The sequence below is a fragment of the Schistocerca cancellata genome, chromosome 4 (genome assembly GCF_023864275.1).
Source record: "Schistocerca cancellata isolate TAMUIC-IGC-003103 chromosome 4, iqSchCanc2.1, whole genome shotgun sequence".
NCBI classification, from domain to species: Eukaryota; Metazoa; Arthropoda; class Insecta; order Orthoptera; family Acrididae; genus Schistocerca; species Schistocerca cancellata.
Genome location: NC_064629.1, coordinates 202,415,180 through 202,428,156, shown reverse-complemented (window position 1 = coordinate 202,428,156; position 12,977 = coordinate 202,415,180). Strand labels below are relative to the sequence as shown.

Sequence of the window (12,977 nt, the reverse complement as noted above, 5' to 3'; positions counted from 1 at the left end):
CACCCATAAACAGTTCCAATTTCATTAAAAATCTGAAACAGCACATTTCACTTTGCAAGAAGAGACTGGATTATGCTCTTCACTTCACAGCTGGTGGGATTCAGAACACACACACTTATTTCAACATGGGCCCAAAACATGAGTTTTCAGTTGACTGAGACAAACAAGCATGCACTCTACTGCCAACACATTATCCTTGAGAACAGTACTGGCAACTGTTGAAAAAATTCCCTTTGAGTGTAGAAGGCACAGTACTCTCACTTTCTGGACATGCCTTGCACAATTAGGCCTGAGTGGAAAGAACTGCAGTCCAGCACTAGGAAAGAATAAACCACAGAACAGGTTGCAATACAATGTAAGGTTGAAGAACACACATCTGTTAAATAAATAATAATTTTAGTACTTATAAAGCTTCAGACACACTTATATGAACATGGAACCACAACAAGAGTTTTCAGCTGACTGAGACAAAGAAGCATGCATTCTATTACCAACACATTGTGTCTATCCAACACACCTACTAGTACATTCAATCTGCTCTTGGAATCAATGGCAGCTGCCCGTAAAACCTTCATGTCCAGAACATTTGCACATGCACATCACACTATTCCAGGGATAGAAGGCTCTGTATATAATGTTCTCTAACAGAACCAGAAGCATTGTAGAAGGTGGAAACAATACCATGAAAAACTCTATGCAGGAAATACTGAAGATCTGGAACTGGAGAATGCTGAGAAAATCAAGAGTAGCAACGAAAGCACCTGCAAACAGATGTGAACAACACAGGACTCTCAGTTCGGTAATATATGCCTCGAAGACCTTGATCTCTATCATTTTATGGCAGACAGAAGGCAAGATAGATGCATTGATAATGGACAACCAGTTTGGCTTTAGAAGAGGTGTACGCACAAGAGAAGCAATACTCAGCTCATGATTAATTTTTGAGAAAAGAATAAAGGATGGTCAAGATACACATATCGCCTTCATCGACTTAGAAACAGAATTTGATAGGGTAGACTGGTCACATAGCCTTTTAAAAAGCTGAGAGAGATTGGCATAAAGTATAAGGACAGAAGAGAAGAGGTGGGTTGGATAAGGTCTGGAGAACATCAAGAAGAAGCTACTATTATTAAGCAGGGTGTACAACAGGGTTGCTCACTCTCTCCTGTCTTGTTCAATGGATACATTCAGGGGGCAACAAATGAAGCTATGGAGAAACTGGGAGCCATAGGAGGAATTGAAATTCATGGTCCGAAAAAAAAAAACCACATGCTGAGACTTGCTGTGATATCACAGTGTTAAGTGAATATGCAGAACAATTAGAAATGGTGCTGGCGCAGATGGAAACCACTCTCAGCTCTTCCTATAATATGAAAATAAATACAGGTAAAACAAAAATCTTACTGGTGAGCAGACAAAACACTGTTGCCCAGTGCTCACACAACAATGAGTGACTGGACACTGCTTACAGAGGGAGTAAAAATACATAATATGAAAGGTCAAGGAAGGATATTGCAAACCAGGCAAAAGCTGCTTTTAACAAGACGAGATATCTTTCCACGTCCAGCAGCAAAGACAAACATCTTAGGAAAAACCTAATAAAGACGTTTGTTTGGAGGGTGCTGCTGTACGGAAGCGAAACATGGACACTCAGAGAAGCAGAAAAATGTAAAATAACAATCTTCATGATGTGACGCTACCGCAGAATGCTCAAAATTTTCTGGGTAGACAAGATATCCAATGAAGAAGTGCTCCACAAAGTGGATGAAGAGAAGCCTTTTCTCCCGAAGGTAAGTGAACACAGAAGGCACTATTAAGTTGGCTAACTAATGAGACATGATAGTATCATTAAAAGTATTGTTGACAGGAGAGTAAAAGGGAAAAGTATGAGAGGAAGATTGAAACTAGAATACATCAACTAGATCATGTAGGATACCAACTGCACCACCTACACTGCTGCCAATAGGAAGGTCATAGACAGAAATACATAGTGAACTGCTGATAACCAACCTGATGGTTGAAGACCTAAGAACAATAACAGACGCTCAACAGGTATAATTATGATATTCGATATCTTAACTTGTAATTAAAGAAGGATGTATCTATTTGTAATTGAAATGAAGCAGGAGTCATCAAAGGACACTTATCCAATACAAAAGAAGAGAGCGAAGAGTGTTACCAAAAGAAAAGAACACTGTAGTTTCTTCAAGGCAACAGAACTTAACTGTCAAAATTACACTACAAGAAGACACAGCAGTAAAAATTAACTGTGTCTGCTGTAGTGAGCTTCCTTCAGCTTTCCAAACAAGTAGCTGGAAGTTCAAAATCCATATACTTCTGCATCTACATCACAAGATATCTGCCCCCTTAAGCTCCCCCTCTGTGCTAAAACAAAATAACCAACTGTACAGATTGCTAGAATCCTTGGAACAAAATGTTTCTGCCTTCAAATTAATCTGGAAAATCACATCACAGTGTGTTCACTACATGGTTTAAGACAGTGTAATGTTTACTGTGTAGTGTATGTAGCGAATTTAGCTTCACAAACAATTTAAAGAACCAAGAATTTTAAATTTTTTGAACTCACTGTCCTAATGAGTCCTACCGTATTTACTCGAATCTATGCCACACTCGATTCTAAGCCGCACCTGAAAAATGAGACTCGAAAGAAAAAAAAAAAAAAAAAAAAAAAAAAAAAAAAAAAAAAAAAAAAAAAAAAAAAAAAAAAAAGATTTCCGAATCTAAGCCGCACGTGAAATTTGAGACTCGAAATTCAAGGGGAGAGAAAAGTTTTAGGCCGCACCTCCAAATCGAAACAAAGTTGGTCCAGTATAATATGAGACACAATTTAGGTCGAATGAATGACGATACAGTTACAGTAGTTTGGTTCGAGTCTTAAGCTTAGCAGTTAAGTTTTACCAGGTAGCCATTGCTATGCGTCAGGTGCTCCGACCGTATTTATACGGGAACCCTTCCTTTTTCACGTGCTTCGTCTGGTTTGAATCGATTGCTTATTTTGCTTTGATCTGATAAGTGCCGTTTTCTTTGTTATAGGTGTTTACGTCACTCTAAGCTGAAAATGCATTACTGTACTGTGTCATGCATTGTCTGTTGCATTCTGATAGTGCGTGTTTACGGCCTGTTGCCGCTCGTGGCATGGATTGCTTTTGTGCGCGCTACCGCCGCTTACAATTAAAAAAAAAAAAGAGGAATCGTCTCATTAGCGAAACAATGGCAAGAGACTGCTATTTGTTGTTACTTACACTGCTGCTTTCTTTGATAATGATCACCAAGAACCAAATAATAGACTGCGTATGACAGAACATGTTCTGAACGAGAGTTCGGCGAAAATTTTTCTCCGTTTGAAAATCTTTGCGGCCGCTTCTTTAGTACATCAAATTCTGTACAGAAATTAGAATCATCTTAGATTTAAAAATCTAGTCAGTTGCCGTGCTTCATTTATGACTGTATCACTATTAGGCATAAGAATAATACAAATATAAACATGACACGATATGTATATTCTTCCGCGTTTGCTGTTGTCTCACTCTAGTTTCGTAGTTTATTAGGCAGACAGGATTTAAATGAGATAGCAGCAAACACGAAAGAATACATGGCAAAATGTTTATATTCATATTATTCTTATGGTGAAGAGAATACTGCATGTGATTCACATTTCATCAGGTTCCTATTAGCAACCATCTCTTCTCACAGGTAGGGAAAAATTCAGAATGTAGAGTTGGCCATACTGACAAACATCCCAACAGTCTCGCCAGTCGGATTTTCGTAGTACACTGAAATGCTGCTACACTCGAAGATGAACAATATGGAATTTGTATTTACTTCCTTGGATAATGTATGAAAATGCAGTGGTCGAAACTTGGTGCGGAGAAAAAAAAGCTCGTCTTCCATCTTTTTTTTTTTTTTTTTTTTTTTTTTATTACTTTACTGACGCAGAGGTTTTGGCGCCAGTATTTATCTTTGTGCCTACAAAGCATGCCTATGTAGCGCTACATATATTCGACAGCAGAAGTTAGTTGTGGCGGCACCTACCAATATTTTTCAGAACTTCGCTTGCTTTGCACTCGATTCTAAGCCGCAGGCGGTTTTTTGGATTACAAAAACCGGAAAAAAAGTGCGGCTTAGATTCGGTATGCCTTTCTATGCTTATAGCATTTATTACTTTTCTTTATATGGACAACTGTGAAGATTTTATATGAAAATGAGGATTTCCATGGCAGAAATTGTGGTAACAAATAAGTACTATTAATCTTTTTCGTATGTACTACTTTATATACAGCCATTAACCTAACAATATATGTCCACATTTTTCTGTAGTTGGCTTTGCTTTCTTTTTGTTGATACAGATACTGAGAAGATGGTATATTACCAAAATCAGTAGTAATAATAAAAAAGTATTAATACAGTTTTGTGCAATGAATTTTTTGAACTATATTACTGTTGTTGCAAATCATCTTCAAAAAATAATGTTCATTTAAGAAAAATATTTTCAGAAGATATGAAGGATTTTTATATATATAAAAGAAGCAGACATTTGCATTACTTTCCCCAAAGTTTGGGAGTAGGCCTTACTATTAAATCTACAGTAACAATATTTCATTCGCCCTAAGTCTACTACACAGGGTGAAGCGAAATTCGCGCACTCGGGCTTCGCAGCGTGACTCCTTACATGCCAGTGATGAAAATAGGTCTCTCACAAAATTTCATCCAGCGAGTACATCCAGCCGAAAACGGATGTTAAAAAGTGGAAATCTGACAACGCTGTAACCATTTGTATGTTAACAGCCTCTGTCAGTAAACAATAATCGTGCTGTGCAGTTGGTGCAGTGGATAGTTTTGGTTTAGCATGCAGGTCAAGGGTTCGACCCTGGGTTGGGGCGCATTTTTTTCTTATTTGCTAATCTCATTCTGACATTTCATTTCATACTATAATATACACCATTTCTTAGGTCACATGTATCCTAAATTTACAACATTTTGTAATGTTGAACATAACAAATATGTGATTAAACAAATAAGAAAGAGACAGTTGAAACAAATGACTTGTCATAGGGCAGAATAACTACAAAAACATTATCAATTTCAAGATGCTAAAGACGACAGCACAGTAAAATAACACATCTACTTGTCATTTATACTACATGTAATACGAGCGCTCAGATGATGCACATTAGCAAGCGGTGACAGTAACAATGTCCAAATTAATGACTGCATGACCTTCACAATAGAGTACTTTGTCCTCAGAACAACAGATTCCCAAAGCGACCTCCAACCGCTGTGCAATCCGCCGCAGCTCTGCACCCTTCACAGAAAATCTGCATCCACAGTAAAAAGAGCAGCATGAACAAGCACTACCCATTCTTCCATATTCATTGGCAGAGTACAGTACACGTGCTCCTTCAGGCGTCCTCACATGAAGAAATCCAGGGGATTTAGATCAAGTGAACACGGTGGTCATACAACTGGACCTCCACGTCCAAACCATGTCCCTGGAAATGTTCTGTCCAAATACTGTCGCACATTAATTCCAGTGTGTGGAGGCGTACCATTGTGTTGCAACCATATACTCTGCCGAAAATGTAATGGAAGATCTTCCAGTGCATCAGGAAGATAGTTTGAGAGGAATGAATGATACCTTTGTGCAGTCAACTAGTCAGGCAATATGTACGGCCCAAACACCTGTTACCCAATATTCCGGCCCAGACATTGATACCAAAGCAAACTTGATATCCACAGTCGCAGGTGACGTACAGGTTAACCACACACCAATGGTAGGCATTGTGCGAACTGAAGACACCCTAAAGAGGGAATGCTGCTTCATCTGGCCATGTTACAGTGTTCACGAAGTTGTCATTGGCTTCCTGTTCTTGTTGGAACCACTTACAGTATTCGCAAAGCATGCTGTTAGTCCAACTGGTAACATAAGGCCCTAACGAAATGTAATGGACCTGAACGAGGCAAGAATAATACTCGGTATTAATTTATGGTACCATTGGAGAACGATACAAAGAAAACAAGTTTCGCATCTAGTAAATGAAGTGGTGAGAATAAATTCACACCCACAATGTGGAAAGAGCTGCTTTAAAAACTGACCAATCTTCCACCTTCTACGACTGCCGTTTGGAACTGCAAATGTCTTCTAGAGGACCCGCTGTAGTCATTGTTGACAATTAAGATACCAAGTACCGTACCACCTGCACTACATTTACCAAATTAAAACATATGCCTCAAACCAGGATCGAACCATTGACCTCCTGCATGCTAATCCAAAACCCTACCCACTGCACCAACTGTACAGCACAAGTAATGTGTGCTGACAGAGGTAGTTACCATAGATGTGGTTACAGTGTTGCCAGATTGCCACTCTTCAATGTCCGTTTTCTGCTGGATGTACTCGCCGGACGAAATTTTGAGAGAGACTTCTTTTTATCGCTGGCATGTATGGAATCGCGCTGCGAAGCCCGAGTGCGCGAATTTCGCTTCACCCTGTTTACAAACGATAATGCCAAGGTTTTTACACACTGAAACTCTCTGCTTCCTTCATAATGTAAACACATGGAGATTTTCTGAAACAGAGCTTTGGAAACCTGTTTTTGGCCAAATATTCTTCATACACGTAAGCATAGCCTTTAAATGAAAGTTATATTGTGACAAAAGATGAATTAGTTTTCTTACTGTAATAGCCTTTCCTTGTAGTTTGTGATTTTTTAGTTTTTGTAGTGCTCTAAAAGCATCCTGTCGTCGATTCATGCATATGAAGGCACAACCTCGAGGTGGTATCAAATCTATTGATACTATATCACCATATTCTCCAAAGGTGTCTGATAATTCTTCCTGATGAACCAACTTTGACAAATGTCCAACCCAAAGAGTTGTGCTACAAACTGAAAAGCAAAAATTTTTTCACAATACATTTTTGAATACACTTCCATTCATACAAATGCACAATGTATGAAATGAATCCTTACCACTCAAATGTTCTTTCTTACATGGTGGCAGACCTTTTTTTCTTCTCTCCCTCTCCTTCTCTCGTTCCCTCTCTCGTTCTTTGTCCTTCTCTCGATCACGTTCTTTGTCTCGTGACCTTGACCTATTATTAAAAAGCTAAGTATCACAAATTTTCTCAGAATATTATCTAAATAGAAAAAAAACAATTTTATCACACTATACCTTCTCCTCCTTTGCCTCGACTGTGATCGTGCTCTGTTGTCGGATGATTTCGACCTGGATCTTCTACCATGGCGACGATCTCGTGACCGAGAACGACTGTGCCTACGCCTGTAGTTCTTTGAGTTGACTGATGGACTGCCAGATCTGCTGCGATCGAGGTTTATTATTTCCACTGAGTTCCCATTCTCCTGTTGCCTGTTATTGGCACACACACACACACACACTTGGAAATACACCTATTTTATGATTAACATTTTTGACACTAAAATGCTACAGAAATAAGCAAAGTGATTTACCATGTTTACCAGAGTATAAGACGACCCTGAATAGAAGACCACACCCTCCCTCCCCTTTTTTTAAGGCTCCTGAAGAAAGTTTTATTTTTAACATATTCCAACTAATCAAAGGTACAAATTGTTTTACTGGTATAAAGTACCTGGCTAAAAATTTTAACATTATAACTATTCTAAATTAATGCTGTTTATTGATTGTGTACATTCTGATAATACAATAAGAAACAAAAACAAATGGCTTACCACCACCACCACCACCACCACCACCACCTCCCTCCTCCTCCTCTTAAGCCTACTGGCATTTCTTTCTTCCTGATACTCCTCTCACAGTATGTCATCTTATGAGCAATCCGGAGCACTGTATATGCAGCACTTTTTGAATCCTTTCATACTAGATTCACTCAAGATTCTACCACAAGCAGTAAGGATCCACCAGCCCAGTCTGGATATTGACAGTTTTCTATAACTTCCCCTCCTGGAGAGAGGTGACGGTCTCCTTGAAGCAGCCACTCAGCATAAGGCTGTTGCAGGTGAGCCTGAAAAGGTCTATTCACGACAACATCCATTACTCAAATTATGAGATTATGCCACCAGGAATTATTGGCAGGTCTTTGTTGTTCTTTGCTATCAGATCTTTAACTTCCTGGGTGAGGTATCCCCTGAAAGAATTCAGCACCAACATTTTCCTTCTGTTAAGCAAAGACCCTGGTATTCTGTTCCAAGGCACCATCACTTCCTTCAGCAGTTAAAGATAACTTCTGCGGGCAGTTTTACTTTCGCTATCTTTTCCCTGCAAAGAATCACATATGGGGAGAGCTCTCTTCCATCCGCTAGCACACCCAGCTTTACTGTTATTCTGGCCTCTTCACTGCCAAACCTTATAGGAACACTTAATGCTGTTCACAGTGGCAGTAACATTTGACAGCATATCAAAATAAACAGGCACCTGATTGGCACTGACCATATGGCCTAGCGAATGGTCGTACCGTTTCCTCAGACTGATTATGTGACACTGATATACAACTGGTTTTTCATCATACGCCGTGGGAAGTCACTGGGCTAGTTTTGTTCTGCGTCATAATGTTAGCCCTGCACTCTCCATCATCCTTATGCACCAGCTAGTACTCACTTTGAATCCCACAACACATGCAGTTTGAAAATTCTTCTTGATCTCCAGGGTCTTCATTCTGATAATTTCTCTAGTAACCAGGATACCTTCATTGCATTTCTCTTCAAATACTGAAAAATCTGCTGGTACAGTTTGCGAAACTTTGGCTGCTTTGGTCACCTTAAAGTTCGGTACATAGGTCTGGTGCTCTTTCATTTATTCTGCATCTGTGGCAGTAACAGAGTTGCTTCTGGCTTCTGCTTCATGAATCACCCATTATTAACATAAAATTAGTTTCATATTGTCTGTGTGGACTAGCGGCGAACTGTGAACTTGTAGATCCGTATTTCTCAAAAGTCACAGCTGTAATTTGACATTAATTATAGAGTTCTTGCAGCACTGGAAATATAAGCAAATTGAATAACAATACCGTAACTCATCCTCTCAGCTCTCCCTACAGTTGAATGGGCAGAATTCTCAAGACTTCTATAATACTGTAACAAATCATGAAAATCAACAGTGCTGTACAGCTGTTGCACTTTTATTTGTTGTGTTGTGTTTCAGGTGTTCTGTATGAACACATTTTTGTTAGCATTAACTTGTCTCCTGGGCTATAGCTTACACTGGGGCCACTACCAGTCATGAAAGAGTGTGTCTAATGCTCACAGGTTGGCAATGTGTCAGGTATGCATTGTCAATGAGATGACAGTTTCACCTAGCGATTTTGCATCTGCACACGATGTATCAAAAAAGACTGTACAACTTTGAAAATTAGTAAAAACTTATTCATATGACTTACACATTTAGTCTTGGTGTCATCTTCAAGGAAAATAGATCAATTTTTGACTCACGTGATATGCTACTATAGAACTGCATGAACGCAAGCACTAGTGGCAGCTGCAGCAAAGATGACTGCCTTTACCGGTCCCGAGTATTCTCGTTGTGTGTTCTGGTTTGAAGAGGAAGTTTGCGACAACTGTGCAACATAATTTTCGTACAGTGTGTGGTAGAGATCCTCCCAGTAGGCCTACTATTTATGGGTGATGTACATGTTTTATTAAAACTGGATGTTCAGTAAGACATAACAAATCCTCAGGTTGTCCCCATGCATCTGACGACATTGTAGAGCAAGTGAGACACAGCTTTGTGAAAAGTCCAATAAAATCAACCCTGTGTGCTTTGCGACAGCTGAGCACCCAACATGTGACTGTTTGATGCGTGCCAAGAAAATGGTTGAATCTCAAACCATGCAAGCTTACAATGGTGCACAATCTAAATGACACAGATAGGATGACTCTTAAGGACTTTTGTGTGGAAATGTTACATCAGTTGGATGAAGATTTCAATAGAAAGATTATCTATAGTGCTGAGTCAACTTGTCACCTAAGCGGTAAAGTTAATACACTCAACTGTACGATATGGTGCTGTGAAAATCCATGGAAATCTCTGGTACATGACAGCCCAAAATTGAACGTGTTTTGTGCATTAAGAGAGAGCAAAGTTAATGGATTGTTCTTTTTCCAAGACAAAACTGTGAACATAACTGTGTACTTAGATATGCTGGAAAACTTTTTAATCCTCCAGACTGACATTGGTGACCAAGAACGCAGTGTACAGCTTATACAATATTGTGCACCATCACAACTCTCCGACGACATCCAGGATTTTCTACATGTCCGCTTTCTAGGAAAGTGGATGGGTCGAGATGTGCCAACTGCATGGTCCCCATGTTCACCAGACCTGACACCTCTTGTCTTTTTCTTTTGGGGATTCATCGAAGATATCATGTTTTTTCTACCATTACCGGTTCCTCTACCGGAGCTCACAGCTAGACTATCTCGCAACTGAACAAGTCATGCCTGTCATACTGCAGCAAGTCTCGCAAGAAATCAACTTCAGATGGGATATGCAATGCATAACCAATGGAAGTCACATTGAAGCTGTTTATGTGAAAGGTTAAAAAGCTTTATGTATTTTGCTATAAATGGACACCAAACCATTTCTACCAGTTAAATGAATACATCAATATCAGTTTTCGAAGTTGTAAAGTCCATTTTGATAAACCTTTTATAGATGTGAGAATGTGACAATATTACTTCGTCTTTGTTTCCAAACATTCTTTTGTTCCCATCATATCTCACAGTGACAACTGTGTTACACAGGGCAAGAAAGTATGCCACTGGCCCCTACCTAGACTTTTATCATCTCCTGCAGAAACACACACTATTGTTGAGAATTTGTCCAATTTTAAAGTCAGTTCAATTCTGACTGTAAGTAGGTTCAGGTAAACTGCAGTTTAAACATGACAGATGTTAACAAAAAGCCGAGGTATGTGTTACATGGTTGGCAGCATTACGAAATTCATCTGTTCATCTCTCCCCTCCCCACATTTGCCCTAGTTCTCTGCCTAGCTGGTGTCCTAGTTCCCTCTTCAGTCCTTCCAAATTCTTCAAAATAAATCAGCACATGACCTCAATTGCCAAAGCTTCATCTGCAAATGTAAGATGACCCTACATTTTTTGCATGGCAAATTTAGAGAAAAACCTGATCTTATAATCAGGTAAACATGGTATACACTGCCAATATATATAGTGTACCATCTATCTCTCAAAAATCCTGTAACTTAAGCACTCCTTCTACACATCACATTTTTTTGCACTTGATAATTACAAAAAAATTGTCAATTGTTGCAGAACAATATTATGAAAAGGAAAATTGCTACTCACCATACTGCGGAGATGCTGAGTCACAGATACACAACAAAAAGACTGTCACAAATAAGCTTTCAGTCAGTAAGGCCTTCGTCAGAAATAGGTCACACACACACACACACACACACACACACACACACACACACACACACACACACACACGTGACAGTGTCTTCAGTTGCCAGAGACTGCAGTCACATTTGTGTCACCTATGTTTGATGAAGGCCTTGCTGGCTGAAAGCTTATTTTACGACAGTCTTTTTGTTGTGCCTATCTGCGACTCAGCATCTCCGCACTACACTGAATAGCAACTTTCCTTTTCATAATATTGTTTATTACAGCCTGCATTTTCCAATTGTTGTAGAGTCAGTGAGTCAGTACAGTTAAAATGTAAGAAACTCAGTTTTCTGCATTTCATAAAGCCTCCCAAAATAATTTGGGAAATCTAATCTGCAAAAGTAGCCCCATCATTTCATCTACACAAGGTCAACTATAGGCCACCATTTTTTTCGTCCCACCACTTCTTGCATCTCCCAAGTAAAAATAAATACAAAATAAAAGATATTGTAAGTACCTAGATGTTAAGTACACATTCTTGCTAGGTTCAATCACACAGACTACATGATGGAAAACACAGACCTCACAATTATCTATAAATACTACATGACATCCTGCCATGGGGAACAAGATCACCACTGAACAGTCTCTGTATCAATTAAATGGAATTCAGAATCCTCCCACGTGAACTATAATGATTACTGTCACAATCATCTGCAATTTACTTAATAAAAAGTAAGGCGTTAATTTTAAAAAAAATGAAGTGGCATTAAGCTAAACAGGGTTTCTGTAAGTGGAAGGTGGTTCTTACAAAGGATCCACTCCAGATCTCTCATAATAAACGCTATAGCCAACAATTTTATGGCTCTATAACTGCATCATCATCTTAAATTACTATGATCTACATAGATTCCAGAACAAATACAGGTAATACAATGATAAAATTATCAGAAAGACCATAAAATTTATGCTATTCTACCCTAGTTTCTCTCATAAGGAATAAATAAAACTATGAGCTTGAATAAAGTGACTGTACTGAGAACTTACTGACTGAAAGAACCCAATAAATTACCATGGAGGCAGATCACCAGAAACAAATGTAACTATAAGAGTGCTCCAAGAAAATACAAAGGGCTGCTGATATTCACATTACACACAACTGATTCAACAGAGATCATTTTAAATATCAGTTTGTGTGTGTGTGTGTGTGTGTGTGTGTGTGTGTGTGTGAGAGAGAGAGAGAGAGAGAGAGAGAGAGAGAGAGAGAGAGATATTCTGATTCTGTTTACTGTGGTGCTAGGCTGACAATGAAGCTGTAGTGAAATATAGAATATGTAATAACAAATATCTGCTACACTGAGCAGTAGCTGATAACATCTCAATAAAATGTGTCACTTGCCACAAGCAGATGCAAAGTTTGACTATCAGCATTAAAACAAAATTAATAACATTACACAACCTAAAGTGTCCACTTGAACTAAAATAGTGTGTAAGTGACATACAAAGAAAGCTTTAATGTGGCATATCTCATCCGACTAGGGTTCATTGCTGTCAAGACTGCTGACACTGTCACAGCATAAATGATGCTGAAATGAATCCTGTATCATTACATTTCCC

At 38.9% G+C, this 12,977-nt stretch overlaps 1 protein-coding gene across 1 annotated transcript in view; it reads right to left on the bottom strand.

Annotated features, from left to right (window-relative positions):
- The window catches only part of LOC126183192 (uncharacterized), a 192,306-nt gene that overhangs the window by 79,074 nt on the left and 100,255 nt on the right, over positions 1 to 12,977 (bottom strand). The window contains exons 9-11 of the mRNA XM_049924935.1: positions 7,192 to 7,386; positions 6,990 to 7,111; positions 6,697 to 6,905 (exon numbers count right to left, since the gene is read on the bottom strand). Coding sequence (XP_049780892.1) covers positions 6,697 to 6,905; positions 6,990 to 7,111; positions 7,192 to 7,386 — 526 coding nt within the window. The remainder of the gene's footprint in view (positions 1 to 6,696; positions 6,906 to 6,989; positions 7,112 to 7,191; positions 7,387 to 12,977) is intronic.